Here is a 24,988-nt window from a genome sequence, read left to right as displayed (position 1 = left end):
AATGAGAGCAACACATATTCACAGTATATAGAAAAAATATCCCACATTGTTTCCCCTTTTCTATCTAATTAAAAAGGAAGGTTTTAACTTCAACATAGTAAAATTACATATAATAGAACCGTTATTAAGCAGGATTATAGTTACAATATCTAGTCTATTAGTATTTGGCAAAATTAATGAGAATATTTTATCTATTCTATATTTGAGAGTCTAAGGTTTCATATCTAATTTATCTTTTATCATAACCAAAGAAAATTATGATTATAATTATTTAGTTTTTAACTATATCAAAGACCCCAGAAAGATATAATATTACCTAAGTAAATAGAAAGTGCATTGTAAGCAACTTCTAAAAATCTGGAATGACAGAGACAACTGGCTGCCTGGACAGTCACCTAAAGTTTCTCAGCACTGTTAGAGCATTCGATTTGGCTCCAGGCCTAGATTATCTGACAGACTATTCTTAGAAGCAGGAATTTTGAAAGACTATCTTACTCTGTCTTGGCAGAGTTCAGTAGTCTCTTTTCCTTGTATCCCTCTCATACAGAAAGGACAGTGTGCATACTGTCAGCAGTCAAGTAAGCTCATTTTTTACGATTTCCTTGACTTATTGCCAAGTGATGGAGAAATCCTTCTTCAAACCCTTGCTATTTACATGTTTTTTTCTTATGAAACTCTGAGGCTTCTAGCACATTACCTATTAATAACTGATCAATCTCATCATTACGTTGTGCTAGAGGAACTGGAAGACCCGCATGGGATCCGATGTGATATATATATATATATATATATATATATATATATATATATATATATATATGATGTTCCCTATTTCTGATGATTTCCTGTACTTGTATGAATAATGGAATCAATTCTGTATTATCAGGAATAAATTCAGCAGTTTCAATATGTAAAACAACTCTCTCTGTGTATTGAGAGTCAATGACTATATTGAGGGGCTCCATGAAGTCCATTAGTACCATAAGAATGGCCTTTTGTACAGAATTATAGGGGCTTTGAACCATTTTGCTTAAGTCTCCTGATTTATATCCTGCTTTTCCTGATTTGTTTACATCAGTGTAGAATTTGGGGGCTCCAGAGATTGGCTTTTGCTGTACAATGTGAGGAAAGATCCGTTCAGTTTTTCATGAATATTCACAGCATATAGGAAGACATCCCACAACACAGGAGCCGATGCAGAGGCCATGGAAGGGTTGCTTCCCATCTTAGTCTCACAGCTTGCTCAGCTTGCTTTCTTACAGAACCCAGGACCAGCCCAGGGATGGCTCCTCCCACAATGGGCTGCCCCTACCCCACTGATCACTGATTAAGAAAATGCCTTACTGCTGGGTCTTATGGAAGCATTTTCTCAATTGAGTCTCCTTGCTCTCTGATGACTCTAGCTTGTGTCAGGTTGACATAAAACTGCATAGTAGAGTGTCCTTGCTGATCATGTGACTGAAGCTGAACCTGTGCACTGTTTTCAGCCTCTGATCTCTCTGAGGGACAGCAGCACACAAACAAATGCAGATTTTAGAAGTGGTTGAATACGTTTTGGAGACATGGTAGTTGGTCTTCATTTTATTTTCTTCGGTTGAACTTTCTCCTGCTGAGGATGGAAGTGACTCATGGGAATTCAATCACGCATAGAAGCAGTATAAATTAGATGGGCCAATCCTTACTCTTGGGACAAGTCAGGAAATCTGACTTGTTACACATTATGTTCTTTATGGAAGGTAATTGAGAGTGCTGGGCAGGGGGACAGGGCAGAATGGTGACAATCTAAGGTATTTCTTCAAAGATGTCTATAAATAATTCTGGAAACCTCTTTGAATGTTTGTTCTTCTTTCTTGCTATATTTTTGTTTTGCTCTTTAACTATTTATTTATTGGGTTATTTATTTATTTATTCATCTGCTGTGGTGCTGGGGGTGGAAACTAGGGCTTTGCCTATCCTAGACAAGCATTCTGCCATTGAGCTTTGATAGTTTTGAGTGAGGAAAGCCTATGAGGTCAAGCTAACCTCTAGTCTCTCATTATCCAGGACTGCAAGCCCAAGAATTTTTATTTTTGGTTTTTCTTGGTACAGTGTTATAACTTCAAAACTGTAAGGGATCATCTTCAAGCCAAACAGAAATAATGCTCTCTGATTTAATTTTTAACTAACTCCAAAAGAATTTGGTAGCCAAAATAGACACTGAACAAGAAAATGGTTTTTGTTTATGGCTACATTTGCTACTTTAATTTAAATGAGAAAATTGGGGATAAGGAAACTTGTGTATAATCACAGAATCTGTGAGGTGAGGCAAACGGAGAAGGGCCACCCAGAATTTCTGGCAGACCTGGAGGGGTGTATATTGGGAGATGGCATGGATGGGGGATGGTGTGGTTGGGGGATGATTACTGTGAGAAAGTGCACAGGCATGGAGGGACATGTGTGTCTCTCGATTTTTATTGTGAGAAATGGATTCTGTGTTCCTGCACACATACCTTGAAGGAACCTTAGGATGGGATTGGAACTGGATGTATTCTCAACTCAAGGCATATATGTGAACATATACATGTAGGCATGTATATAGGAATAGTTATATATGTGTATGTATGGACTTGCATATACAAAATTCCTTATCCGTGAGGCATATGCCTTAAGATCCTCCAGTGTACAACTAAAGTCAAGGATAATACTGAACTCTGTATTTGTTTGTCCTATACATACATTTCAATGATAGTTTAATTTATAAATTAAGACACATTGTAAGAGGTTAATAATCATAGCAATATACTATAGTAAGTTATTTAAAACTTTGAATTTTTCATTTTTAGAATTTTCCATCTAAAATTTCTAGTCTAAGACCCTTGGCCATTGAAACCATGCAAAAGAAAGGTGCTATTAATGATGTGGTGTGGAGATATGTGTATGTTTCTGTCTGCTCAGTGTGCCTAGAAATAGTGGTGCCTCAGGATCCACAAAAGCCAGGCCTTCCTCTCTAAATGCTTTCTTCCAGAAACAGACGCCTCTGACTCCGGAGACAGGGATGAGACAAGGAGAGTCCAGAATGAATCTGGAATGTCTGGTTTTGCAGGATGCATGGAAATGGCCAGAAATGACCAGGAATCAGAGGGCGAGGGGGAAGGCTCAAAGGGGGCTCTGAAGGTCAAATCTGAGGCAACAGGAGACTGTGTAATGACAGCAACTAAAGTCGGCGAACTGTTCAACACCTAACATGAGCATACAAGGAATAGCAGAGTAGAAAACCAGTCCTTCCTGACACTTGTCATGGTCAAGTGCAGGTCCAGGCCAGCAAGTGGATGTCAGAGAAGGAGCAAGATTTATCATAACAGTAGAATTTCCCCCGAAGGGGAAAAAAAAACAAGTATTAATGGGGAAATGGCGACTTCCAGGTGGAGACACTGAACAGACACTAACTTGACCAAGTGACTGAGGTGAACATCACCAGTGCTTTTCCCGCCCAGGCAGGACGTGTGGGCCATCATCTGCCTGACTAGGCTGTGGGTATTCTTGCAGAGTAAGACTCTGAAAGTTAATAGAGATTTGGGGAAAGATTGATAAGACTTGACAACAAAATATTCTATATAATTCTGTAATGCAGACCCAGAAAAAATACAGTATTGGGGCAGTTTGCAAAATATGCTAGATATGAGACTTAGATGACAGTGACATAAGAGTGTCCTGCACAGGTTTTTGTCAGAAAACACACAGTAGTTATAGAAGCTTCCCTAAAAACTTTGCAATAAACTTTGATAAACGCACGGCAATAAGATGCTTCTATCAGAATGTTAACTTGCTATGAAACACGCTTATTCTGCGGCTGCATTCACTTATGCCCTACACAATGGCAGCTTCTATTTTTCTCTCAGTTTAAATGTACACATATTAACTATGTGCCTGGCCCTATTTTACTCCCAGGAGTTCGTGAACAATGAACTTCTTCATCTTCATAAAAACCTAAGGAGTCATTGATATTGTCACTGTGCTCCACTTCTCAGGTGAGCTTTACAGAGATTTCACAGCATTCCAAACATACACAACTAGTGTGTTGCCGAAGCAGAACTCAGTCCTAAGTAGCTCATTCCCCATGTTTTTGCTCACTACCAGACAATTCGGGATGCTGAGCCATACACTTAATGGAACCAGATAATTATTTGTTGATTAAGTGAACAGTATTATCTCTTGGGATTATTGGAAGCATCAAGCAAATCACTAAATTGCTTTGTATCTTAACTTTCTGTTTCATGACAAAATAATTGAAATTTTTTCTTAAGATCAATTAGAGCACAGAGAATTTATCTAACTGCTATGACTTTTTTGCCTTTAAAACAGTTTTGATAATGTATATTGAAGGCTAGTGGTTGAAGTAGGTGATGAATGAGAGATTACAACAGTTCATGATAGACAACAAAGTCTTTTACAGCCTGAGAACATGGCACACAATGATAAAACTTGCTTTCCTTCTATGTGAACTTTAGCTCAGTCTTTGACCTCATGTAGCTCAGTGAATTAGAATTTGTCTATAGGAAACAAGAGTCAAAATAAATGAAACATTATGCAAGGCTTAGACTGTCTCTTTAAAAACTTAGATGTTCCAAATATGTTTTCCTTTTGCATTGCTGTATTTCTGATACCAAAATCATCACAACCCAGTTAATAAGAACATTGCATTGTGTTCCCAGGATCCTTAATCCCTCGCTGCCAACTTCCTTCTCTATTTCGACCTTGTAAATTCCAATTTGTCTCTCGTTATTAATAAACATGGCACAGAAATTAATTCAAAATAAGATCTGTTACTGTTTACAGTTAGGGAAATTAGATGGTCCAAGAACCCTTGTCATGTGGCTTTAAGTCTCTGATCCTCTCTACCTTAGTCTCCTCGGCCAAAGGAGACTGTGGTACTGTGGGTTCACAAAGCTCCAGGGCAGTTGTAAGGGTTAGACAAGCTAGGGAAACTGCTTTGTAAACAATACCATGTTTTTGAAGAAATTAATTTCAAAGATTACTTCCAAAATGCCCCAAAGATAGACATTTACTTTTGTGTCATAGCTATGTGTAAAATTATCCAACACTGATAGCCTCAGGACTTAAATGCTCAGTAATGTGTGATTTCAGTTGCAAACTGAATTACTGAAGAAGGGAAAAGGATATTGTTCTCCAGAAGCCTTGTGACCACGGGCCTATACAGATGAGCTGCTAAGGCCTATGGAGGTGGTTTTTAGTTTTTCAAATAGAAGTAAGACACTGGGACTGATCGGGACAGCCATTCTATTGTCTGTAAGTATTTATTAAAGACTGATGAACTGTGTGATCTAGGGTGAAAGATGAAGGGAACATAAGGGCCTGTGTTCCTATGAATAAACCAAAGAGAAAGTTGTTGGCAAGTCGAACAAATGGATAGAGAAGAGCATCCAGGTAACCGACAGTTGAAAGCAGCTGCGGAACCCACAAAGGTTTTCTAACGTTCTCCTTTCTGCTTTTAAGCTTTGGAAGATAAATTAGGGTCCAGTGAGGTGCACACAGGAGGTAATGAAGGCTGTCGGGAGTGGCAGTTCCTCCAACCTATTTAACTGGGATCTTTCTATGATCACAGAATGCACACCTTTCCCTAACCAACCATCTGGCACCATGTGGTCAGTCCTCCTAGTGGATCTTGGAAGCAGGGTTTTCAGAGTGAAAAGATGCGTATTACTTCTGCTACAAAAACAAAACAAAAGAAAACACAGTGTGCTCGACTCTCTGTGGTCAGCATCATTTTCACATGCCAAGACCAGATTATTATAGGAGCATAGACTGAGAACGTGCAGCTGGATCTTAATAAATCAGAGCAAAGACACCACACTAGACATTCCTAGGAAGCATGCCCTGTCCTTCTGCTCTCCTTTGGGTGAGAGTGCAAATGCTCTGCTCACCGTGGATCTGTTGCTAAGAATGTCACTGAGAATTATATTTCTCCAAGGAAGCGCTGGTCTCTTCTAGCGTGTGGGTGGCCACAATGGTGACAGGCTGCAGTAACCACCACCTAAAAAGGCCAAGGAAGACTCCAGAGAAATGTGAGCAAAGCTGTATTCCTCGCTCTCAGATCACCTTTCCAAGAGAACCTGAAGTTCCACAGACCAGGCAATAAAGCGAGAGTCCATACTTCATCTGGGGATCGCAGTTGGGGGTGTGGGTTCTAAGAAACATTCCTCAGACCAGTTTCTGAGCTGGGAAGTCAAGCGGGAACCGCGCATTTCCTGCTTCGCTGCTCAAACCTCAGGCAGGGCCAAGCAGCAAGGAGGGCTCGGACTTGGGAGTCGCCCGCTGCTAGAGTGGGGTTTAGCGGTTTAGGAGAGGAGCCACGAGTTAGAGGGATTCGAACAGAGTTACATGAGATCCCGCCCACTTAGGGTGCAGAATTGTGGAGAATGAGTCCCCGAAGTTAATCTTGGGGAAAACTTTCTGAGGTCCTGTGGGAGAGCTGGGTGTAGCCAAGACTGCAGGGTCTGGCCTGAAGGTCCTGTAAAATCGCCGAGGGGTCCTATATCTTTCTCTCCACTCTTTTCTTCGCTTTCTCTCCCCTCCTGGTCGCGAATTTAGATCTCCATCCCGGACCCAAAGGGGACTGACCAAGGACCGGGGATGGACGTGAAAGGTAGACAGGGGAGGAGTGACGGTGCCGGTTTAGTGCCCGGGTGCGACTTGCCAATCCACGGCGTCGCTCTGCGTGGCCCTACCTGGGAGGTGCGGAGCCCTGGTCACGACGCTCCGCGCCGTGCACTTCCCTCGTGGCTCCTAGAGGCGGCCTCTGAAGCCCTGTTTTTAGGTGGAACAGGAGTACTATTGTCTCTTTATCTTAGAGCCTGCGGGGGTGCGGGCGGTGGGGGTGTCCCCAGGGTGACAGCCAGCGCTCTCCTTTCCGCCTCCATGAACTTGTTCTCCAGAGACCATGGACCTGCCTGGGTGCCCACAGGATCCTGCGCAATGAACTTGAGTGTCCTTTTACAAGCCCAGGCCATCCAACACCAAAAAACCTCCCACAAAACCTGCGAAAAATCACCGCTCACTCAGAGGCCTGCGGTAGAGCACTGCTTTGACTCTTCCTTTACCAGTTGATCACCTACCCGCTTGCTACAGGCACCAAGCGGCCGCAGGCTCAGCTTCTTGTTACATTAGTCGCTTCCTTGCCCAGCAATTCGACCCTCGCGTTCTGCATGGGGATGTGGCTCCGTCAGTAGCCGCCCAGAATTCCTGCAGTGTGCAAGCTGCAGCACACAGGCGCGCCAGGCTCATACTCCAGATACCCACCCCCACCCCAGTAAATCTCTAGAGTTGAGAGAAGCAAGGCTTGCAGGAAGCCGCTCCGGATGTTTGCTTCTTTACATGTGGCATTTGTGGCTGGCTTTGATAACGTCGTGAGCTCCGTTTTCAACACTCATTTAGTGAAGAAACTGAAATATGGTCTACACACACTGCGGGGCGGGTCTGCGGGGCGGTCGCCCCCAACACTCCTCTAAAATATCTGTCAAGAGAATGGTCAGCAGAACTTAGATCTAGGTAAGAGGATGGGAAGGGGACCAGTCTCGGGAAAGCGCCACATTTACTGAAAGATTTGCTAAGTAAAGTGCTACCTTGGGACTCCAAGGGAGGTAATGGGGAAGAAAAGCCAAAATGTGGACGCTCCGACTCCTAGTGCCTTGGGCTTTCTCTCAGACAGATGAGTAATCGCTAGGAACGAGCGCAAATAACGGTGGGGCGCCCTTGGCCTTTCTTTTCCACCACTTTCTCGGTATTCTAGGTTCCCTTCACCGAGCAAGAACAGGAGGGACCCAGGTAAATTTGTGCAAATACATTTTCTAGACTTACGCCTGAATTACCTTTCGGAGAAATCAGTCAACAGAGAAGACAGAGAAATGCATTCTGGATCCGGTACTGCTTTCAATCTTCATTCCAAACAAAACCCTTGGTTTATAAAAGATTTCACAGAAAGGGAAAATTCAGTCCTGAGATCTTTGAAAAGATGTCTGTTAAGAGTCCACTGTGGAGGTCAGGGACTGTGATACTGTGGATGGGAGGCAGGAGGATTACATAGGGAGACCCTCTTCAAAACAAATAACAAAAAAAAAATTTTTTAAAGAGCACCTGGCTAGGGGATTAATTTGTAATATTGTTCTCTACCCCTATGGTTCCCTTACTTACACATTTGCAATGCAATTTTTGTTTTACTTTCAAGCCAATATGCTTTTCAGAAAAACATAAAGCCTTAAGGAAAAGCACATCATCAGTTAAATTTAAGATCAATGACTTTCAGATCACCAATTAAAAATAACGTTTTCTCTAATATCTTGAAGCCGATTGGCCCCCTCCCCTTTCGTATGAACCTTCCAGACCTGGAGCTTCAAGGACTGCCACTGTTGCTGCAGCACAGCTACCAGCTGTAAACGGGATGGAGATTCACCATTGCTTTACAACATAACACATTAAAGAAAAACTGGCTTTCATACCCAGAGTTCTTTGTAGAAAAAGTAATTCCAGAAACTGCAGGCCAAGAGTTAGCAAAAGCTCTGTGCTTTTTGGAATCTGCAGTAAGCCAGACTTGCTCTCTGAAACAACACACAAGAAAGCCTCAACCAGTTGTCCCCACGGACACACGGACACACGCAGGACCACCCCCAGGCAGAGGAGTAAGTGATCCTTTTCAATCAGCCCTTCATAGCAAACAAAATCTGTTTTGGAAACTACTATGTTGAGTCCCCTTCCTCCCGCCCTCGCTCCCTCTTTTCCTTCCTCTCTCTTTCAAGAGAGAATTGCATTTAGCTCAGGCTGGCCTCTGACTCCACATGTAGCTGAGGGTGATATTGAACTTATCTTTCTGCCTCCACTTCTCAAGTGCTCGATTTGCAGAATCACAGCCATCACATAGACTTTCTCCAGCTTGGTGAGTGGTTTGAGCTATGTCCCCAGTCCTTCAATTTTCCTCCCTTGAAATTATGCAAGTATGACTATGTTGGTTCTCTTAGAAAACAACACCAATATGCAAACTAACACGCATGCAACTATGAATTGCATACTTTTGGACTTCTGGTCTGAAGGTCGGCTGCTAGCTGTGAGTAACATCCTCCCAATGCATGTACTAGCCTCCAGTCTATTTCCTCTCCTGGTAACTATAGCCCTACCTACTAGAGACTGGTTGGGGGCTAAATTAATTTGCTAAGGTTCGGAGGGTGCTGAGTGAGTAGCTGCTGGGATAATCACTCTAGACCGGCATGTTTAGAAGCCCAGAGAAAAGTGCTTTCAGGTCTGGAGTAAATTTAAGGGCACTGGTGGTTTTCTTTCCAGGGTTAAGAAATATATAGAAATGCTGTAACCATCTGTCAGGGTATGGATTTTGCTGCTTAAATGGGCTGACCCTTTTCCTCCAACGAACATCACAGTGCTGCTGTTTTTGCATTTTATTTTATATTTTATTTTTGTGGTGTTTGGGATGGAACCATGGCCTCTTACAAGTCTTTAGAAATAATACCAAATCTTGCCTCTTTTACTGAACACACGCCAGCAGTTTTTGTTATATGTATTTTATGTTTAATACAGAAATTCCCAAGGGTTGACTTGAACTTTTAACTCATTGAGTAGTGAAATGTCGGTGACGTACATTTTATATTAAACTTTGGTTTTAAAAAATACAATTTACCTTCGACATTTTTAATATAATGTAAGCATGATGAGTTCTTGGGAGAACAACAGTATTTTTTTTTCTCTGAAAAACCATATGAAGGTAATTGCCTCCGGTAATTTTTTTTTATTGGAATGGATACCTAGTATGTTAATGTGAACTACCTTGTGGCTAGTACTTCAATATTCCGGTACAGTGAGCACCCCTAGACAGCTGAATTTCAGCACTCCTATTTCCCAAGACGGAGAGGACTTGGCGCCAGAGCCTGGCTCCAGCCAGTTTCTCCCCCCGGCAGGTGTAGTCCTAGTGCTCCTTCTCCGGGGGAGGGGAAAAGGGCGGGTGCGGGGCTGAACTGGGACTTGGGACTCGGACCACCGGCTGGGCGGGGGCCTAAGGACTAGGGTCCGGCCCGCCCCCGCCGCGCCATTGGCCGCATCTATAAAGAAAAGGGCCGGCGGCTGGGGGACACCCTCAGTGTCACCGGTGAGTTAGGCATAGCCCGGAGAGCAGCGGGAGGTTCGAGCCCGCGCGGACTCCGCGCGTTCCTCTGGGCGTCTCTAGGCTAGCTCCCCATTCCTGCCTCGAAGTCGGGGGAAGCGGCGTGTCCGGTGGCAGGTAGCGGAGCTCGGGGTCGGTCTGGAGCGCCATGAGCAGCCCGGATGCGGGATACGCCAGTGACGACCAGAGCCAGCCCCGGAGCGCGCTGCCCGCGGTGATGGCCGGGTTGGGCCCCTGCCCCTGGGCCGAGTCCCTGAGCCCCGTCGGGGACGTAAAGGTGAAAGGCGAAGTGGTGGCGAGTAGCGGGGCGCCAGCCGGGACCTCGAGTCGAGCCAAGACTGAGTCTCGCATCCGGCGGCCGATGAACGCCTTTATGGTGTGGGCCAAAGACGAGCGCAAGCGTCTGGCACAACAGAACCCGGATCTGCACAACGCAGAGCTGAGCAAGATGCTAGGTGAGTCGGAGCGGGGGTGGGATCCAGGCCACCCTGCGCGCACCAGCGAATCGGGTACCCACTTTCTAAAGCCAAAAGGTGTTTTTTCCCTTGTCTTGCGCCCGACAGAATCGGTGTGCTGTAGACTCTGTCCCTTCAGCTCCCGGTCTCACCAAAGCACCATTTGGCTTTGGTCTTTGGGCCCCACGAGCAAATACAAGGGTTTCTCAGCGCTTCGGAGAGGCGACCAGGACACGCCTGGTCCGACCCCTTCACAGCCCAGGGGTCTTTGCTAGTTTTTCGAATTAAGGGGAGATAAGTAAGGGAGGAAGCCCCTTCTAGGAGGCCTTTAAGGAGACCTGAGACTTTCATCTCGAGATTTTCATCCTAATTCGACTCTGCTCCTGGCCGGCTCGCCCAGTTGAAGGTTGCAGAGAGAGGGGCCTGGGCGCTAGGACTCAGGCGGGTAACTCCACTTTCCCTGCAGGCAAGTCCTGGAAGGCACTGACGTTGGCGGAGAAGCGGCCCTTCGTGGAGGAGGCCGAGCGGCTGCGCGTGCAGCACATGCAGGATCACCCCAACTACAAGTACCGGCCGAGGCGGCGCAAGCAGGTGAAGCGCATGAAGCGGGTGGAGGGAGGCTTCCTGCACGCTCTGGCCGAGCCTCAGGCCGGCGCGCTGGGCCCCGAGGGCGGTCGCGTGGCCATGGACGGCCTGGGCCTTCCTTTCCCGGAGCCGGGGTTCGCGGCCGGCCCGCCGCTGCTGCCCCCGCACATGGGCGCCCACTACCGCGACTGCCAGGGCCTAGGCGCTCCTGCGCTCGACGGCTACACTCTGCCCACTCCGGACACATCCCCGCTGGATGGCGTGGAGCAGGACCCGGCCTTCTTCGCTGCCCCGCTGCCGGGAGACTGCCCGGGGGCCAGCGCTTACACTTACGCGCAGGTCTCGGACTACACGGTGCCCGCCGAGCCGCCCGCTGGCTCCATGCGAGTGGGGCCAGAACCCTCGGGTCCTGCGATGCCGGGGATTCTGGCGCCCCCCAGTGCCCTGCACCTGTACTACGGCGCCATGGGCTCCCCCGCCGCAAGCGCGGGGCGCGGTTTCCATGCGCAGCCCCAGCAGCAGCTGCAACCCCAAGCACCTCCGCAGCCGCCGCCGCAGCACCCGGCGCACGGCCCGGGGCAGCCTTCGCCTCCTCCTGAGGCTCTGCCCTGCCGGGATGGCACGGACCCCAGCCAGACCACCGAGCTCCTAGGGGAGGTGGACCGCACGGAATTCGAACAGTATCTGCACTTTGTGTACAAGCCCGAGATGGGTCTTCCCTACCAGGGACACGACTGCAGCGTGAACCTCTCGGACAGCCACGGAGCCATTTCCTCAGTGGTGTCCGACGCTAGCTCGGCTGTCTACTACTGCAACTACCCTGACATGTGACGGTTGCCCACCAGGCCTGCGGGCCAGAAGCAGTGTTACACACTTCCTGGAAGCGCTAAGGAAATCCTTAGCGTCAAGCTGTTTTGTTTTTAAGTTGCCTTGGCATATAATTTATGGTAATTTATTTTGTCTGCCACTTGAACAGTTGAGGGGCTATATGAGATTTTTTAAAAAGTGTATCGAGGGACTTGTTCCCCCATACCACTGGTCCAGTTTCAACCAGTTTCTTAATGTCTCACCAACTTATTCCATTTCTCGAAAGTGTTTTGATCCAAAGAAATTTTGTTCTTCATTTTTTTTCAATCTTCGAAAATGTTTTGATGCAAAGAATTTTTGTCCTTACTGGTTTTTTTTCAATTTTAAGAAAATTAAAATCTAGAATCTTTTTAAAAATCAATCTATCACATTGGTTTTATAGGAAATTAATTTAAAGATACAGTGAACATTCTACAATTAGAAGTGTATAGCTAATTGTAAAATTTTCATTTTCTTATAATGGTACACCTAAATACTTTCAATAAGCCCTAAATATACAATTGAAATGTTCAGATGTGATATAATTGTTCAACTACAAAAAGATTTCTCACAGAATGAACTTGCTTTGTACACTCCAAATGATATTGATTCCTAAAAATAATGTTGTAAATGTTTATAATTCTGTTTTTTTTTTTCAGTCATAGTCTTGAGACCTGCCTAAAGGAACTTTTCAGATATATATGTTTGTCTTTTCTTCCAAAAGTCTTGGTCCCTCCTTTCACAAAATTTGCCTTTAATCCCCACATTTTTAAGAGTCACAGGAACTAATCAAAATAAAATTTGTTTTGTGACTGTTAGTGATCTTCAGTATGTATTTCAACAGTGGATTTTACTATAGCTAACAAATGTGGATAGTTGCATTCCAGCATTTTGTAGGTTTCAAATTCAGGATTCCCAGGAGTTATTTGTGTGCGGTGCACTTGCCCTGCATGCCTCCTTTACCCTCCATTGTGAAGAAATAGGTGCAAGGCTTCAACTATTAGCCCCTGCAAATCTGTGCTGATTGCTGCAGTACAGATGGAGACCATGGGAACTGATGGCCTGTAGTGGGCATTTCCTGTACCAGGTGTTTCCTCAGTGTCCTTCTGCACAATCGCCTGAGCAAGCCAGTTGGGCAATATTCTCTCGTTTTCCAAGTGATTAAAAAAAAAAAAAAAAAAGAACACATTGCTGCCACGTTTACAAAGGTTTGGCAAAGTGGATCTCTCCTCCACCCTCCATGCTAGGGACTGAAGCCGTGGCCTCTGATCAAGCAGGTAAAGCACCCGCCACCGCCGCCGCTGCCACCGCCATGGCCACTGCCACCGCTGCAGCCCAGCCCCCCCCCCCTTACTAGCTCTTAATGTAGTTACAGTCCCTTTGTGTAGGGGCATAGGTGGGCACTGGAATTAACATTCTGGTCAGCATGTAAAGCATATGGTGGAGAGCTTGAAGCTGATGGATTAGACTGGGTTCTCTTGGAAATGGCAATGCACATTTTTAAAGGGGGTTTCTGATTACCAGGCATGGAAGGGTAGACAATTCCAGTGACAAGGTTGAGCCTATTTTGTTGGACATACTAGAAGTGACTGTAATCATTAAAGAATTTCTACTTAGAAATTTAAAGTTCACTTCAGGGTGGTTCTCTAACCTATTTTCTTTTCCTTTCTCCCTCTCAGTCCCTGCCATAAACCATGGAAACCAGAGTCTTGTGCCTGTTAGGCAAGTGCCCTACAACCAAGCCAAGCCGCATCCCCCAGGCTGATTTTTTTTTTTTTTTTTTTTTTTTATACAGAGTCTTAATATGTAGCTCCCACTGTCCTGGAACTCACTATGTAGACTGCCTCCGCCTCCCAAGTGCTGTGACTAAAGGTGTGTGTACAGAGTCTTAATATGTAGCTCCCACTGTCCTGGAACTCACTATGTAGACTGCCTCCGCCTCCCAAGTGCTGTGACTAAAGGTGTGTGCACTATGCCTGGCTTCCAGGCTGATTTCTCTTTCAGTGCTCTTCCTTGTCCTATATTGTTTTCTTTCTGTGGTCCCAGAGAGAAGGACCTTAGGCTGGTCTGCTTCCAGCCTAAGGTCATTTGCAGGATTTCCCAGGAGTTCTCAGTGGACTATGTAATAAGCAGAAGGGTTGCCCAGGCTCACTTTCAAGGCCACATGGCCAGTTCAGATTTCTCTATAGACATTTTAGTGCCTTAGTTCAAAGAATCAGTGCTGAAAGCTTGGCTGCTATCTCTTAACAGAATAGTAGGAAACGGGAAAGGGAGCAAGGGAGATAGAGTGCTTAGGGCAAAGTCCAAAATCTGGTTAAGTTACATTTCTAACCACTGCTAAGGAAGACAAGACAGCAAAAATGATTAAGGCAATGTTATTATCTGGATGGAGGTCCCTTCACCCTCATGGACAACTCTTGTAGGCAGACTTCAGGCCAATTCCTTTTCTTTCTGCAAGCACTCAAGTAAAGTTAACAAAGTATCTGCTAATGATTGCCTTGCCACTGACAGTGGTCTCATTTTCCTTTCACTGTTTTATGTAGGAAACACACACATAAAGGACACCCCCTCCCCCGCCAAGACCCTTTAAAAATAGAGGTGAGCAGTCAGGGCAGCTTTTCTTTGGGGTTCTAAGCAGCCTTAGGCATTTGCAAATTTGGATTCACCTTAAGATGATTGGCTGAGACAGAAGCCTTGGTGTTAACCAGCAAACAGCACAGACATCTCAAGCATCCAAAACAAATGACAGGCTTCATATATTTGAAATTAAAGAATTGTTTCTATGAGGAGTTCCTTCTTATGACATGATTCAAGGAAAGAGAAATGGATATTATTCTCTTGTGTTTAAAAGAAACCTATAATGTATGTGCAAGATGAAGATGTGAACTTTTCTTGGTGATGCTGTGATGGTGATTGCTAAGTTCCAAGACTGGTCTCAAATGCCCACGCAGGTCATTTATACTTGTGCATCATTCCTTTCCACCCTTTATTGGGGTGGGAAGGAAGTGAAGCTATGTCCGTTCTAGGACTGACATATAGGAGGGATTTTCAGATGTTTTGTGTGTTCCTGGAATTCCTGGGCAATTGTGTAAAAAGCCTAGTTACCACTTCACCAACATGGGGACCACAAAGAGACAGAGAGGACAAGCCTTGGGGCTTCTCCAGCTCATTCCCACCTGACTGGAAGTGAAGCGACTGAATAGGCAAATACCCAGAATAAGGGAGCTAGGACTATAGTTCAGTGTCAAAGTGCTTGCCAAGCATGTACCAAGATAGATTTGATTCACATCACTGAACAAAACAATTGCAACAATAAATAAAAATCAAGCAGAAAAGTCCAGGCATACTACAAATGGGAATGAATTTTTTTTTTTTTTTTTTTTGCAACATCTGTTGTCCTTAAATTCTTGTTTTTAATTAAAGGAATAGAGGCCTTGGTGGCAAAATCAGGAAAAGGCTTTGGGGCTCTTCAGAGGCATCATTATTAAAATGAAGAAGAGTGTCTTTGGGTTACTTCGCTGTGATGAAATGCATTGCAAAAAGCAAGTTGGGGAGGAAAGGGTTTATTTGGTTTAAACTTCCACATCACTGTCCATATCAAGGGGACTCAAACAGGGCAGAAACCCAGAGGCAGAAGCTGATGCAGAGGTCATAGAGGGGTGCTGCTTAGATTGCTCCCTGTCTTTTTTGATCAGCCTGATTTCAAATAGGACAAGGTGACCCCACCCACAAAGGGCTGGACCTTCCCACAACAATAACAGATTTAAAAAACACTCTAGGGGCTTGCCTACATCCTGATCTTATGGAGACATTGTCTCAGTTGAAGCTTTCTCCTCTCTGATAACTTTAGCTGGCGTTGAGTTGACATAAAACTAGCCAGCACAAATAGGATGTAAAATGTGAACAAAAATTGAAAATTTAATTGTGACATCCTCACATTTGTAGATTGCTACGTTCAGATGAAGGGATCCAGGCACAGGCCAGTGATCAGTCATGGAGGTGGAGCTCAGCCGCCCATGCTGAACAGAAGCTCTGCCACCTGATATACTCCAGACACTAGCTAATCATTTTTATTAAAAAGTATATAAAATTAGTTCAGCTATTATTGTTTATCTTTGAAATAAATTCATTATGGGTAAATTGTTTTTCCTCATCTCTATTTTTAAGTTCTTTAGAAGTGTCCTGATGTGAGAATACAACCTCTTCCTGTCCAGATATATTCAGACTTCAGACTGATATGGCATCTACACAACTCTGAAAACAGTAATGATAAAGCTGTTTTCCTGTGAGGACCTAGAGTAATCTTTTTAAAGCTACCAGGTGCTAAACCTGAAGTAAATTTGTAAATTGGCTGTACACGTGGCTAAGGGATGATATCACAAGGAAGTTATTTCACTTACCTTCATCTCACTCTGCAAACAGCACCCATGTGGTCTTTAAGTCTGTGGTGGGCTTAGGAAAAGCACATACAAACAAAGGCATTCAGGGAAAGTGGAACGGAGAGCTAGGAACCAAATATATTTACTTAATCTTAAGTTTTTACATGTTTCATTTTGTTTTAAATACTCAGAACTGTGTCTGTCACATTCAACGTCACCCCCACCCCCCACCCACACCACGTTCCTCTGATTTGTTTTGACAGGGGGAGGTATTTTACAACCATTATTTCAGCACAAATTTATTCTTCCTGCTTACAAGGTGCTTCCTTCTGGGTCCAAAAGATTCCTCTGAAGAAAAACCGGCTTGAATGTCCTGGCTTGGAGAAGGATGAGGGATGGGTTCCTCCCACGTAATGAGCCTGTGACCCACTTGGTATTTCATTAGATCTCTGCCCTAAAGTCTAGCTGTATTTCCTCCATGTTTCACTATAGTATTTTTTCCTGCTCTTATAAATAAGAAGGTTGCTGTGTGTCCTTTCCTTCCCCCTGGATAACCAATCAGCTTTGATTTCAACTACATGGTGTCTCATACATAAAGCGTTCCCACCTTCTAACTTCATTAAAAATATTAAAAATTATCATGTCCAAGTGTTTAGTATATAGTAGATCCAAACATAATGTGATTAATAACGGTGCTCCTTATTGTACAGAGCTCTTAGTTGCTCCAAGCAAAATCAATTTGATTGAATACAAGAATAAAAGTTTATTCTTGGGCATTAAAATGGCCCAATAGGTAATGATCTTGTCACCAATGCTGACAACCCGAGCTCAGTCTCTGCAACCCATATGGTGAAAGGAAAGAACTGACTCCTGCAGGTTGTTCTTTGATCTCCATAGACACTTTGTGCCTGGCACACACACACACACACACACACACACATGCACACGCACACACACAAACATGCACACCAGAGAGATTGAGTGAGAGAGAATAATAAATAATTATAATAATAAAACAAAATTAAATTATTCTTGCTTAAGAAGCTACCTTTGGGACAGCTAGGGCTGTTACACAGAGAAACCTTGTCTCGAAACCCTCTCCCCTCCCCAAAAAAAGAAGCTACCTTTGAAGATTTTATTTCTACTTTAACTGATGTCTTATTAAACATTTTACCAAAATGATTTCAGAAGGAACATTCAGCAGATCAATGCTACTGAAGATGATGGTCTGCATGAAGAGTCACAGAAAGCCAGCGGGAAGGCAGTGAGGTCATTATTACTCAGCTGCCTTGCAAAGCAGTGGAGAAACCCCGAGAAAAGCACACTAGTGGATGTAGTTTCCCATTCAGTGGGCAGTATAAACCTGACAACTTGTTAGAGGAAGAATTGTGGCATGTGTGCCCGTCAGACTCCTCTCGCTGTCCTGAGAAGTGAGGCCGACTGAATTGTGCTCTTTGAATTCCTGCCCTGGCTCCTGCTGAACACACAGGAAGCTCGGTGTTCTGTTGGGGCATCTCAGAGACTTCAAGAAGTCTTGCTTTGCCTGTCTTTTCTACTTAGGCGCTGGTGGCTATAATCCTTTCCCTTATATAATATGTTGGGACATAAAAGTTCAACATTAGACAACAAGCTACTGGAGCTAAGAGCTGCTGAGGAGGCTGAGTTAAGGAAAGCTGGGAGGGTTCCCAGCAAGAAAAAAATCTGCATCTTCAGTCAGAGGGTTAGTTTACCTGGCTCAGGAGCATAGCTTTGTAGGTTTGGGGTAGTTACTTTTTCTGAGTTCTCATCTTGTCTTTTATTTAAAACAAACAAACAAAACAAGGAGAGGCAGGTATGGTGGTACATGCCTTAATCCCAGGAGGCAAAGGAGTTAGACTTTATGGCTAACAATAGAAGTCTTTCCAGATCTACTCAGGGATCCTAGGAAATTGTACAGACAGGAATTTATGGGTGTCTCAGAAGGTGCTCCTTGGTTCCCTGGCTCATCATTTGAACTTGGTGTACCTCTATGTATCCCTGAAGACTTGGGCTCAAACTTAATTTAAATATTCCATTGCAAAAGAGAAAGACATCTCCATCCATTTGCTCCTTAGCAAAAGTAGGGTCTTGGCTCCCTACTCGGGAAAGCTAGGGTGACGCCTCTCCCCAAGCGGTTTTTCTGCGAAGTCGGATTTTACAGTGTAATTTTTTTTCTGGAAGGGGTATGGTATGTACAGCACGCGGAACATTGGCTTATCCTTTTAATAATAATAAACGCATTTACTTTTTACAGCATTTCCCAGAAAATCAAGAGTCTCATCTTCGTAAGGAGTTGTAGATTTGCTCACTGTCCTGACGCTCAAGTAGGAACCGTGTTTGCCTAAAGCGTTACACAAAGAAAGAAATACAGTCACATGGAAAGGACAAAACCCAGGTTCACTGGTGGCGGCGTGTGGACTGGGACCCTGTGCAGGCTGTCGCAGCACACCCTAGGGGTGCCGGCTCCCTTCTGGAGTCCGCACTCAGGCAGCGGTTGATCAGAGGACATTTAAACAAGTCTCTGGGATGACATTAACTAAGAAGGTCAAAGAGCAAAGATCTGATAGTGGAGGCACAAGCGAGGAGTGTGGGCTGAGGAGGACAGCCCGGCTCGCGCTCCAGACATTTCCTGCTCGGCTTTACCGCGTGGTGCGGGGCGGTCTTCTGAGCTAGGGACGGCGAATTTGGCCCACCCGGAATCGCGGTTGCGCCAGTTCAGAAACCTGCCTGCTGAGCGCAGGCTTCCAAAGGTCCCGAAGTGACTTCTCGGACTGACCTTCCTGCTAGCAGGAGGAAATCTTTTTGTCTAAATTTCTACCCCTCCCTCCCTCCCTCCCTCCGTCCCTCCCTCCCTCCCTCCCTCCCTCCCTCCGTGTGTGTGTGTGTGTGTGTGTGTGTGTGTGTGTGTGTGTGTGTGTGTGTGTGTGAAGAGAGGTGACTTACTTTGTATGTATAGCCCAGGTTGGCCCTGTACTTACAACCCCCCTCTTCAGTGCAGGTTTACAGGGATGCTCTGATAAAGCCTGCTCAAAACGCCTCTTTAGTGAACTCAGTAGGTGGTCGGTTCAGACAAGAACCCGACTCATTCATTACCCATTCTTTTTCCTGAGAGTGAATGGGTGTGTTGCGTAGTTGCTGCAGAGTCCTAGCCAGGAGGGATGAAATGCGCTGGCGGTGATCAGAACAAGTCACCTAGAAAGCTGCGCAGGGGTGATGGTGGAGCTTCAACCCTTGGCCTGTGTCAGGGAGCCGCTTTAGGAACCCGAAAATGAATGAAGTGTACAGCAGAGACCAGTTGCTCAGGTTTCCTGTCGCATCCCTGGACTTCAAGGTTTCGAGGCATCAAGGTGTGGCTAAAGCCAAGTGGCCAGAGTCTGGGCGGAGACCTTATGGAGAGCAGAATTGGAGGAGGCGTTGTGAATGGCCTGGAACATGGGAACAGTGCGGTTATGGAGGAAAGATTGTGAGTCCTCCTAAAGTCTACACTAGTGGGAACTCGTCTGTGAGGCTGTTTTACCTTTGGGAGAATGGTGATTAAATTTAGAGTCGTGGGGGCAGGAGAGGAAACTGGAAGTGTCGGGACCACATTACCAACTCTTATCAAGGACAGCCAGGTGTTGTTGGTCTTGGGAAATGTTTTAGGGCACCTTTTAATGAGGTGGGGTTCTCCAAAGAAAACAGAATGACTTTGTTTCTAAGTTTTAGTTTTACTTAGCCTTTCAGAGATGCATTCCTTCTTCCTTTTTCAAGTGAGGAATCGTTAGTTGGGGAGTGGACAGAAAACGGCTGGTGATCAATGTCTCCAGACAGGTGTTCATGAACACTGCTCAGAAAAAAGCCAAGAGCATTAGAACATCAAGCCAGCACCCTGCAGCCTGGAGTTTTGGAGGGCTGGTGTTGCTTAAGTTTGTGTTAGAAAACTTTAGAGAAAGTGGCCTCTATTTGTGAACAGTTCAAGTTTCCAAAATCCTTGATGATAAGCGGTAGAAAAACGTTTGTAAAGAAAAAGAATGAAACATCCAGGCTTAACTTCATCACACAAATGTAAGGTCATTGCTCTTTTGCATAGTATGCTTTACCCCGAAACAGTTTAAACAGCACAGGAAAACAGTCATTAGTGCCTTGGAAGTAACTTGTCCATCACTGTATCTGCCCGGTGTTCCCTGGCACATATTTTCTCTGTATCCACAATCACGGAGATGTACAGGATCGCATTCCCCTTCTACTCCAAGGCTCGCTTTTCCAGTTAGTGGTATCTGCTGGCATCTATGGGTTCCTACAAAAAAGACCTACACTTTTTCACTCAGCTGATTCAGTACGGTCAGTGACTTCTGCCTCAACAATCGTAAGTCCGTGAAGTTTCTGATATCGCTCTGTCATGGTGGTTATTAATGTTAACTTACCCCGTATCTGTCTTCATTTGCGTGATGATGTGTGGCAGGAGCCTCTCTAAGACGCCTGCGCCCTCCTGTTGGGACAAGGTTCGGTGCCCAGCCAGGCAGGCATATGGGCAGGGGCTGCTTCGTAGATGGAGGCGGGCACTTGGCGGGGCTTACAGTGGGGCCAAATCAGAGATTAGGACTCTCTCCCCTGTCGCCAAAATCTGGAGGCCCTGAACGGTTTAGGCCAGCCTTTCGGCTAAGCCTTAGCCGGGCTTACCCCGCTCCTGCCTCGACACTACCACAAACCGCTAGGGGCTGAACATGCCTGTCTAAGCTGGTACTCTCTGCTAGCTCTAGAACATACACCCTCGGGATGGCCTGGATCCTACCTCCTGGGGAATCGGATTTGGAATGCTACAAGGTGGGCTGGTACCAAAAGCCCGCCTGATCTTCACGGCCAGACCTCTAAGCGTCCCCCAGTTCCCAGGACCTGTATATGGTGTGGCAGGTTTGCCTGCTGGGAATGTGGCTTCCAGATGCAGCCACAAAACCATCATCGGCATTGTATTTCAGCTCAGCACAGCGGCTGCAGTAGCAGCAGCAGCATGCTCGGCTCTCGACCCAACATGACCTGCTGCCCACGAGTTTTCCTGTTGGGATGGCGGGGCTGGGAGAAGCTCCTCTGCTCAGTCCTCTAAGTTCCACCGCTTGTTTACTGTGTATTATTATTGCGACTGTTAGAATATGGAAAGCGCCTATCCTTCTCAGAGGAAACATCCAGTAAGGACAGTGTTTGACTTTGTTAAATCGCCAAGGAGGCCGCGCAGAAGTGCATATGCGGAATCTATTTCTTTTTTTTTTTTTTTTTTTTTTTTTTAAAATGAGGCAAAATTTTTATTTATTCATTTCTTGCACTTGAAGTACTCCTCGATGACATCCTTGGCCTGAGATTCTTTGCCATAGTCCTTAACCACCACACAACTGCAACCAACCACTTTCCGTGGTTTCCCCTCTCGATCGATTTTACAGAGGCCTACCCATTCCCCTAGTTTCTTGTTGTCATCAACCTTAATTAGGTTGATTTGGTGTTCAGCACAAAGTGCCTCCACCAACTTGACATACATAGGCTCATCACAATTGGATGCGAGTACACAGAGATGGGCTTGGCGCTTGTCTAAGGCTTTGGCAGCTTCGCGGATGCCACGTGCGAGGCCATCGTGGATGAGGGCGGTCTTCAGCACCTCTTGCAGCGCAGTGTTGACGTCCATTACACCTCCAGCAGCAATGCCTTCCTCGGCCATGGCGGTGGATTACGGGTGAGGCCGAATCTTGAGCGCACCCGAGCCTCCGCCTCCGCGCAACTCGGCGGCGGCAGGGGAAAAGCGCGGAATCTATTTCTATTTACAGAATCTATTTCTACATTACGCCTGCATTAAGCATAGATTACATTTAGAAAGTGGAAAATAAATGTGCCATAGAAGGAAGCACTGTTTTCTTAAAAAATGGGCCTTTTAGGCTGTTTTAAAACAATATTTATTAGCCTCTATGTCAAGTTTTTATTGACATATTTATAAATTTGAAAATAAAGCTTTTTGAAAAGCCAGTGGCATCTGAAATATTGAAATCCCAGCACCTGGGAAGTTGAGGAAAGTCAGGTGGATCTTTGTTAGTTAGAGGCCAGTCTGGTCTACATAAAAGGCCCAGGCTAGCCAAGGCTACATAGTGAGACCCTCATTTGAAAAAGAAAAAAAAAGTCTGTGTAGGGGCTGGGGAGATGGCTTATGGGTAAAGGGCCTGCTGTACAACCCTAAGGCACTGAGTTCTGATCCCCGCACCCATCTGAACAGCTGGGCTGCAGATGTGGTATCTGTAACCCAGCACTACGGTTATAGTGATGAGACAAGAGGATCCCTGGAGCTCACTGGCCAACCAGCATAGCTGAATCAGAGAGACCATGTCATAAAAAACAGTGGAGAGTTATCGAGGAAGCACTTGAAGTTGACCTCTGGCCTTAAAACATACACTTATGCACACACCACACAACTTACATATGTATACACACACACAGGGAAATCAGTACATATGTACAGTTTATAGTTTTCAAAAATTACACGAAGCTTGTCTGTATCAGGGTCTCATGGGAAACAGTTGATGTATTTAGTGGGTGTTGGAAGGAAAATCAATGAAATCCTCTAACTGGCTAACTTGGCAAGGCTGGAGGGTCACAGATGCTTAGTGACCAGTCCAGACTGGTAGGATAGAGAAGCTGATACTAAAGCCAAGGGTCGGCTAGGGGGCCTGGCCAAAGGAGCTGTGGCCTTGGGAAACAGAATGAACTGACTGTGGACTATGGCCCATAAAGATGGGTACAGGAAATAAATCCGGAGTGGGAGAATCCTGTGTCCTCACTTCTTGGCCAAACCATAAGGGGAGTGAAGCATCTAGACAGGGCTGGGTTTTTGCATGCCTGTGGGGCCCAGGAGCAACTCTGCAGAACTTAGCCAGAATGAGTTTAAACAGATTGGTTCTTCCTTGGCTTCTTTCTTTTCTTTCCTTTCTTTTCTTTCCTTTCTTTTCTTTCCTTTCTTTCCTTTCCTTTCTTTCCTTTCCTTTCTTTTCTTTCCTTTCTTTTCTTTCCTTTCTTTTCTTTCCTTCTTTCCTTCTTTCTTTCTTCCTTTCTTCCTTCCTTTCTCTCCCTTCCTTCCTTCCTTCCTTTCTCTCCCTTCCTTCCTTTCTTCCTTCCTTCCTTTCTTTCTTTCTTTCTTTCTTTCTTTCTTTCTTTCTTTCTCTCTCTCTCTCTTTCTTTCGGTAGCCTCTCACATGCCAGGTCTGTATTCTACTCACAAACTACACCTCCAGCCCTAAAAAAAACAGTAGTTAGTTAAAGTCTTCCTGCTAACCACACAGCTCACATTTTGCTGCTTACAAGGCTACTTCATATTTTGTATGCTCTTGGACATTTTCAGGCCAAAATGCAGTTATGGGTTTGAAAAGATTTGGGTGTTTGCCCCCATATCCATGTTGTAGATGTAGGTGAATAGATTCCTACATTGGTTTTTCAGAAAGAGTGTTTATGGTCAAAATGCAATATTTTAACACTCACCTAATGAGCACTAAGAATTGGGGAAAGCTGAGCATAGTGGCACATGCCTGTAATTGCAGTGCTTGGGAGGCAGAGGCAGGCAGATCTCTGAGTTCCAGGCCAGCCTGATCTACTGGGTGAGTTCTAGCACCAGCCAGGGTGTACACAGAGAGGTCTGTCTTGAAAAACCAAAATACAAACAAACAAACATAAAAAGGAATTGGGGATGGAGCTCCTCATGTTGCCCAGAAGTGATGTGATGTTGGCATTTGCTGGTGTCTCCCCAGTCTGTGTTCCTTCCATGAGGCCTTCTGTCTGGCATCCAGCCACAGGACTGGTGAACATCACTTTACTCAGTTATACCTGCACGCTGAACTGTTGTTATCAAGTTGAAGGATGGGCATGTGACCAAATTCAGGCCCAAAGGAGGGGTGTAGCCAGAAGATCCCTGGGCACAGCTGTGTAACGGGCTGTGACTGCTGCCATTTTGTTTACTAGAGAACTGTAGGGTACTGGCGGAATTTGAAGTTGGAAAGTATCAGTGTGGGAGAGGACAGGTACATTCGAGAATCTAGTAGGCACATGGGAGATGAATCCCAGTTCTGAGTGCTTCAGTGAGCAACTTTAGCTAGTTAATTTATGGTTTGCCACTCTCTTCCCTTCCAGGGGCAGGACACGGGCCAGTAACTATAGCACTAGGGACGTCCGAGAAAGAAACATTTCCTGGGTCCAGGCCAGCCTGGGCTACCAGTGAGACTCTAACGAAATAAAACCAAGCAAAGCTACCAGCACCATCAGAAAAAACCCACAAGTTGGGTTTCCTTTTGGAAAGAAAAGGATTCATGACACAGGACCAGGAGATAGGCAGGCTGGGGATGTGGGATTACTCACTGCTCTGGAAATGCCTGTATGAGATAACACAGACCAGCAATCGGCATTTGCACTGTCTGAGAAACTGATAGCAATGCTGTGTTGGATTCTGGTGTAGATGGGTGTGTTTCAAATTGGAACATGTATGCAGATGTCCCAGGGAACTTGCTGAAGTGCCCATGCTGACTGAGTAAATCACACTCTTCTAAAAT

General features: G+C 45.3%; 3 protein-coding genes across 5 annotated transcripts in view; 2 read left to right on the top strand and 1 right to left on the bottom strand.

The window, feature by feature from the left end:
• Nucleotides 1-3,889: 3,889 nt before the first annotated feature.
• On the top strand, nt 3,890-12,863 carry Sox17 (SRY-box transcription factor 17). Of its 3 annotated transcripts, XM_028893662.2 has the most exons (4): nt 3,890-7,545; nt 7,787-8,672; nt 8,879-10,614; nt 11,081-12,863. In XM_028893662.2, the coding sequence occupies exons 3-4, from the start codon at nt 10,308-10,310 to the stop codon at nt 12,028-12,030; spliced, it is 1,257 nt and encodes a 418-aa protein (XP_028749495.1). In that variant the 5' UTR covers nt 3,890-7,545; nt 7,787-8,672; nt 8,879-10,307; the 3' UTR covers nt 12,031-12,863. The 3 variants fall into 3 exon arrangements, with proteins under 3 accessions (XP_028749495.1, XP_037058344.1, XP_037058345.1); XM_037202449.1 differs by having other exon boundaries at nt 7,787-10,614; XM_037202450.1 differs by lacking the exon at nt 3,890-7,545 and having other exon boundaries at nt 7,553-10,614.
• An 8,842-nt stretch (nt 12,864-21,705) lies between these two features.
• Rps12 (ribosomal protein S12) lies at nt 21,706-22,208 on the bottom strand. The gene has a single exon (XM_028893647.2). The coding sequence runs from the start codon at nt 22,123-22,125 to the stop codon at nt 21,727-21,729; it is 399 nt and encodes a 132-aa protein (XP_028749480.1). The 5' UTR covers nt 22,126-22,208; the 3' UTR covers nt 21,706-21,726.
• The window catches only part of LOC114709685 (probable UDP-sugar transporter protein SLC35A4), a 33,754-nt gene continuing 30,889 nt past the window's right edge, over nt 22,124-24,988 (top strand). The window contains 1 exon segment of the mRNA XM_028893651.2: nt 22,124-22,140. Within this exon segment, the coding sequence (XP_028749484.1) occupies nt 22,124-22,140 (17 nt within the window).

Source organism: Peromyscus leucopus, chromosome 2 (genome assembly GCF_004664715.2).
Source record: "Peromyscus leucopus breed LL Stock chromosome 2, UCI_PerLeu_2.1, whole genome shotgun sequence".
Lineage (NCBI taxonomy): Eukaryota > Metazoa > Chordata > Mammalia > Rodentia > Cricetidae > Peromyscus > Peromyscus leucopus.
This window is presented reverse-complemented; position numbering and strand designations above follow the sequence as displayed.

What these genes read in the sequence shown, in the direction of transcription:
- Sox17 (XM_028893662.2), top strand. Translation starts at nt 10,308, where the DNA reads ATGAGCAGCCCGGATGCGGGATACGCCAGTGACGACCAGAGCCAGCCC. An exon ending in AGAGCTGAGCAAGATGCTAG is followed by an intron (nt 10,615 to 11,080) that starts GTGAGTCGGAGC and finishes CTTTCCCTGCAG; the next exon opens with GCAAGTCCTGGAAGGCACTG.
- Rps12 (XM_028893647.2), bottom strand. Translation starts at nt 22,125, where the DNA reads ATGGCCGAGGAAGGCATTGCTGCTGGAGGTGTAATGGACGTCAACACT.